The sequence below is a fragment of the Drosophila rhopaloa genome, unplaced genomic scaffold (assembly GCF_018152115.1).
Source record: "Drosophila rhopaloa isolate 14029-0021.01 unplaced genomic scaffold, ASM1815211v1 contig_18, whole genome shotgun sequence".
NCBI lineage: Eukaryota > Metazoa > Arthropoda > Insecta > Diptera > Drosophilidae > Drosophila > Drosophila rhopaloa.
Window position 1 is genome coordinate 47838 of NW_025335061.1, and position 5540 is coordinate 53377.

The window sequence follows — 5540 nt, forward strand, 5'->3', positions numbered from 1 at the left end:
TGTTTGTTTGCCGATTGTCTGTCAGTTATGCTACTTATGCCCCATCCTTTATTCCCAGCACCAGTCCTTGGATCGGCCAGCCTGATTTAATAAGAATCCATTTCCCCCTCGTCCCGCCTGCTCATCGCAATTAACATAATTTTTATAAGTGGATTTTCATAGTTGAACAATCTTCGGCCCGCGGCATTTGTGAAAACTTTAAATTTCAATTCACTTAAGCTCTCGTGGAGGAGAAACTTTTCGCCAGGCCATTGAACCGAGGACAGTCGAAATTGGCGCGATAAGACTTCAAATGTACAGCTCATAGACCCTGTGTGACTTTAATTATAGTTTAACGGCCTTTCTTTCACCGACGGTGTTTGCCGCATAAGGCCATAATTTGCATTCCAATTGTGTTTGGGCGAAATTCGTTATTTCGATTGCAGATCGCTAACCCACAGAACTGAGACCGGCTTCATTCGATTACGGGGTTAAGGTCTTGCGGAATTTAAATGTATGAGGCGTCGCTGCAGGAATGAATTATGGTATAATCACGGGATACACCACGTCTAAAAATCACAGCAACAGGTCAACGAACCACTCAAATCATAACTGGGAACTGTTATTTTCAATAACTTCTAATATCTAATTGCCCTTACGGCGTATGCGCCACTTACTCGGCTTATTAATATTCCCTCCTCCTTTCGATCGATTTGCATATCTAACCCAATTTTTCAGCCCCCATCCCGCCTCTCTACTCGAATTGATCGCGACTTTGGGTTAGCTCAAGTCGACTTATTTTCTGGCATAATGTATGCGCCGGTTTTTCCAAAAGAACTCCATTTAAATGCAATTTGGAAACGGATTTCAACCGGCAATGGCAATAGAATCGGTTTTATTGGAAGCCTGATGGGAATACAAGATGGGGCGCACTACAACTCAACCCTCTCGCTCTGTAATCCCCAGCCCGAGAACCCAAATCAATCTGCGACAATGTGACAATAATAATTGATAACCTTAAAGCCGAAAAAACCGCGGGTTCGCTTCCATTTTATTGGTTGAAGCTGGCGTTGAACAAACGCCGAAGGTGAAGCGAACCAAATAAATTCAATAAAAGTCACTCAAATGTCGATAATTGAAATGCGTGTACACCGGCCAGTAGCAACTGAACAGAGCAGGACAGCCGAAAATTAACATTTTATTTAACAAATTTAATTTGGACAATTCAACAGAAATAAAAATTGCATAAATTTCATTTGCAGTCATCCGTGGGGGTGGAGGTAGATGGGGCGGCGAAGGGGACTGGCGAACTTGATTCGCCTTTATTGACCCTAAACTGAGGCGAGCGGCTCAATGAAACACACATACAAGCCTCGGAGTTTTAGGCCATATGCCGACCGCTTCAGTTTCTGCTAGCGCATCCATTATTCAAAGTAACGCTCTGACGTGTACTGTTCGCGCAATTAAGTTCGCGCCCCGAAATTATGTACTGTACGGGAAGCTCAAAGGAACCGCTCTCTTCTAAGTTATTGTACTTTTCTACGGAAGATTTATCGCCCTCGTAGCGAACTCCGCTTAGATATATAGTGTGGGTAAAAATGTTTGCTTTTTCTTTCTCAGTGACTCATGGGCCTGAACGCGACTTAGCTGCTGTCAACGACTCTCAGCTCGAGCGATGTGCAGTGCATCCTTAATTACAGATGCGCTGCGAAGAGGATGATAGCTTGCCCAGAGATTCCCCTTTTTAGGACTGTTCTTCGCGGGATATTTTAAATATTCGCCAGTTTTTATTATCGCTCGCAAACTTGTGGGAAAACTTTCTGCTTCTATTGTATGCCTTATTACGTGGCCTGCTTTAGTAATTCGAAATAGTTAAACAAGGACCACCCATGTATCTACGCACTGATGGAAAAACACGACCTACGTTTAAGAATAGAGTAGTAACTCGTTAAAGCAGATTTAATGTTTTTAAGGTAAAAATGTTACCTTGCTACTTTTGGTAAAGAGAAAAAGAATTAAAAACAAAATAATCTACTTAATTTTATGTAAACTCAAAGACTAGATCATTTTTCTTAAATAACAAATTTTTGCAAGAAACACATAGCTTAAGCCCTTTTTTTTGTACTGATTGGACTATCGTTACTAATTTTTAGAACTACCTTGTAGTCGGTGCGAATTATCATTGATATTAAAATAAGAATCAATTTACCTAATTTTAGACTTAAATTTAAACCAGTGTTCCCAAAAGCTTTTGCTTCAATTTCGAGACGAATGATGCTTATTCGGATTTTTTTCATGTGTGGGGTGTTCTTATGACTATCACCCTCTATCGGTCCAATCAGCTCGCCAGAAATGCACTTCCAGGGACCGCCACTCCACACACACTCCCTAAATCATTGTCGTCTGCTGCTCATCAGGCAGCCCCTCCGACGCCATTATCGTCGTCATCAATTGCGCTGCCGGTGGCTGCCTGCAGACAGCTTGTCACCGTCGGGCAAACATGCGAATTTCGCAGTCGAGCAGGCAAACACGTGACGAGGCGACGAAGGAGGAGTGGGGGGGCGGAGGACAGATGAGGCGACAATGACGACGTCAATCGTGCGACAAAAAGCAGTTTGAATACTAAAACAAGGCTGACTTGGACGCACATCGCAGCTTTATTGGGCCTCCTCCTTTACAGAACCCCCGTGGATACAACGATCTCAACCCAGACTGAACCGCTTGAGGTTGTCGAATCCCTTGGACTTGTCGATGCGTCCGTAGATGGTGGTCCGAACGATCGTTCCGCCTTTGGGCTTAGAAATCTGCAAGCCGAACCGGAACTTGGCCTCCGGCAGAAAGCTGGGCAGCATCTCCTCGTCTACCTTGTAGTTGGTCAAACTGTAGGTGCCACTCCGGATGGGGCACTCCTTGAAGAAGCTTCCGTGCTTGAGCAAGTCTTCGTAGATCCCGCGCAGCAGCGGATCCGAGTTGCGCTGCTTCATCAGCTTGCAGAAGTTGAGGGTGCGGTTGATTAGAGTGGAGTAGTTCCCCTTGTCCGTTTCCAGTCCAACATCGACCGCCAGCTGGACGTCGTCTAAGTCCTCGAGAGTCTTGATGTCTACGCTTACCTTGGAGTCGCCCAACTCATTCTGCAGGTCCACCTTAACTTCCAAGATCTTGTCGTCGCTCTCAAAATCAATGTTCGTGAGGATGACCTTGAAAGAGCGCTGTTGACGGAAATTAGTCAGACTTCGGCCAGGCAAACCCGTTCCACGCCAACTCACCCAGGCTCCGGTCACGGGGATGAGCACCACCAGAATTAAACTCAGGGCACAGCAGTTTCGGGGGAACACCACACGCATCTTGCTCCAATTATCCACTGAAACTGGGCCATTTTCAATTAGTCAGTATTTATATGAATGCTATTAAGATTAGTCAGGCCCCACTGAGCGACAAAGTGCTGCGGATATTAGGCGCAGATGGGCCTCCGATCTGCCCTGCGAATGTGGCAGGTGATCATGGTGAATTAAGTCAACTAAGTGGATGGACTTTGGAAATCATTCAGGTGTGGCGGGTTACACAATCGATAAGATCGAACACAAAATTGCTGGGCTGATTTCCATATAAATAGTGCTGCGCCGGCCAAGAGCAGACAGTGAAGTCAGCTTACTGCAGTCCACCATGTTGATGTACACCCTGGTACTGGTGCACGTCGTCCTTGCCATTTGCCATGGCTCCTTTGCCGAGGTTAGGCTCTTCCGAGCAGTCCTCAGAGTTCAAAATAATCCCTCCTCTGTTTTTCCAGAAAATGATGCGGCCCAAATTCAAGGACATCAAGATCTGGAGCGACGAAAAGTTCGTCAGCCACAAGGTGGTATACGACAGCAACGACCCACACCTGAACTTCTCCATGGAGGTGCACCAGGATCTGCACGACGTGGACATTCACCTGGAGGTGCGCATCGGCAACAAGCAGGACTCGCTCTACACCACCACCCTAAACTCCACCCTAAACGTGTGCCGCATCCTGGGCTTCGCCAACAAGTCGCCGGTTGGGCGCTTTGTGCACGGCTTCATCCGCGAGTTCGGCAACATCGTCGAGAACTGCCCCATCGCCAAGGTGAGTGGAGTGCCGGGATCCCGCTGACCCACCACCCATTTTCGGTCCCGTTCTAGGGCCACTACCATTGGCACCGCATTCATTTACAACGTCCATTACAGGGCTCCTACTTCATCAACAAGTTCTGGTGGCCCGAGGACCCGACCACCGCCATGCTGCCGGAGCTGGAGTTCGAGATCGTCTGGCAGGCCATGCTCCTGGACGCCAGCAAGAAGCGCACTCTGATCATGAACGATCACTTCGGGGGGGAGTTCGTCGTCCAAGACGTCAATAACCTCAAGCCCGGCATCTTCGCAATGCTGCCCAAGATCGCTTAAAAGCTCTGCCCCGCTCGTCTCCCTGCCCTGGGATGAGCCATCCCGATTTGTCGCGTGTCCCAATGGTATTTACTTCATGTTGTTCAGTGTCACTTTGGTGTTAACCACAAAGCAAGCAAATAAAGTTGCCTCGAAAAGAGCAAATCCAAGATCAAATTCAGGGGGACGGCAAAGTAATGACTTATTTCATTGCATGCACTATTTGACAGAAAAAAAAATGCCATTGACGGGCAGATGTCATAATAAGAATCAAGAAGGAGCACTGTAGTCGAGTCCCACAAATATTAAATACCTTTTCTCCGTTATCCAATTTAAAAAAAATTTTGCACCTTACAGATGGGTCCACTTGCAATTCTATTGGCGTGCCAAGCCAAAAAGATGTGGTGCTATCTTTGGTAATTGTGAATATATTTGAAAGAGGTGACCTTTTTGACTATGTTGAACTTAATTTCCTAATAACTTCGGGTAAACGAAGGGAATGCCCAATTTTAACTTGAATAAAAACCGGAACCACTAAACCGACCCTGAGCACATCCTCAACGGTTAAAGGAAGCCAAACTGTCTTGACTTCGGGCGTGAACTATCAGTCAAACACATTATGTAAACAAGAGGACACTATCATATCCACAGAACTACCCCACCCTCAAAACCATTAGCTCACCTTGCAACTATAAATTCAAAATTAAAACGAGGACGGAAGCTAACTTCGGCAAGCCGAAGTTTTGATACCCTTGCAGACTTTGCCGAAATTGCTAAAAGTGAAAAAGTAGCGAAAGGAATAAGGTATTTGCATCGTTTCAAGTTAATTGCTTTTATACTGCAAAAATGTCATATACAAATAGAAAACAAGAGAGAACACTATAGTCGGGTGCCCCGACTATCAGATACCCGTTACTCAGGGAAAGGGAGTGCGAGGGAGATGGAGATAGAAACTTTGATCACAGTTTTTAACGAATGGTCCGATTTGAAAAATTTCTTCTACATTTCGATAGGTATTGATAAACACAATAAAACTGCATTTTTACTTTTCCGAAATATTTAAATTTTTAAAATATATAAGCGATTGTGGGCGTTAAAGGGGGCGTGGCACCTTTTTGAAACAAACTTGCGCTGCGTAGGAACTCCTAGAATCTGCATGCAAA

At 45.6% G+C, this 5540-nt stretch overlaps 2 protein-coding genes across 2 annotated transcripts; one reads left to right on the plus strand and one right to left on the minus strand.

Annotated features, from left to right (window-relative positions):
* Positions 1–2681: 2681 nt before the first annotated feature.
* Positions 2682–3323, minus strand: LOC108038854. Its single transcript, XM_017115717.2, has 2 exons — positions 3246–3323; positions 2682–3188 (listed from the first exon to the last, which is right to left on the minus strand). The coding sequence occupies exons 1-2, from the start codon at positions 3321–3323 to the stop codon at positions 2682–2684; spliced, it is 585 nt and encodes a 194-aa protein (XP_016971206.1).
* A 308-nt stretch (positions 3324–3631) lies between these two features.
* LOC108038865 lies at positions 3632–4498 on the plus strand. The gene is made up of 3 exons (XM_017115728.2): positions 3632–3708; positions 3767–4081; positions 4183–4498. The coding sequence occupies exons 1-3, from the start codon at positions 3643–3645 to the stop codon at positions 4396–4398; spliced, it is 597 nt and encodes a 198-aa protein (XP_016971217.1). The 5' UTR covers positions 3632–3642; the 3' UTR covers positions 4399–4498.
* Positions 4499–5540: the final 1042 nt, after the last annotated feature.

Coding starts and splice junctions, on each gene's coding strand:
- LOC108038854 (XM_017115717.2), bottom strand. CDS start 3,323: ATGCGTGTGGTGTTCCCCCGAAACTGCTGTGCCCTGAGTTTAATTCTG. Junction 3,189..3,245: donor TCCCCGTGACCGGAGCCTGG/GTGAGTTGGCGT, acceptor TTCCGTCAACAG/CGCTCTTTCAAGGTCATCCT.
- LOC108038865 (XM_017115728.2), top strand. CDS start 3,643: ATGTTGATGTACACCCTGGTACTGGTGCACGTCGTCCTTGCCATTTGC. Junction 3,709..3,766: donor GCCATGGCTCCTTTGCCGAG/GTTAGGCTCTTC, acceptor CTGTTTTTCCAG/AAAATGATGCGGCCCAAATT. Junction 4,082..4,182: donor AGAACTGCCCCATCGCCAAG/GTGAGTGGAGTG, acceptor CGTCCATTACAG/GGCTCCTACTTCATCAACAA.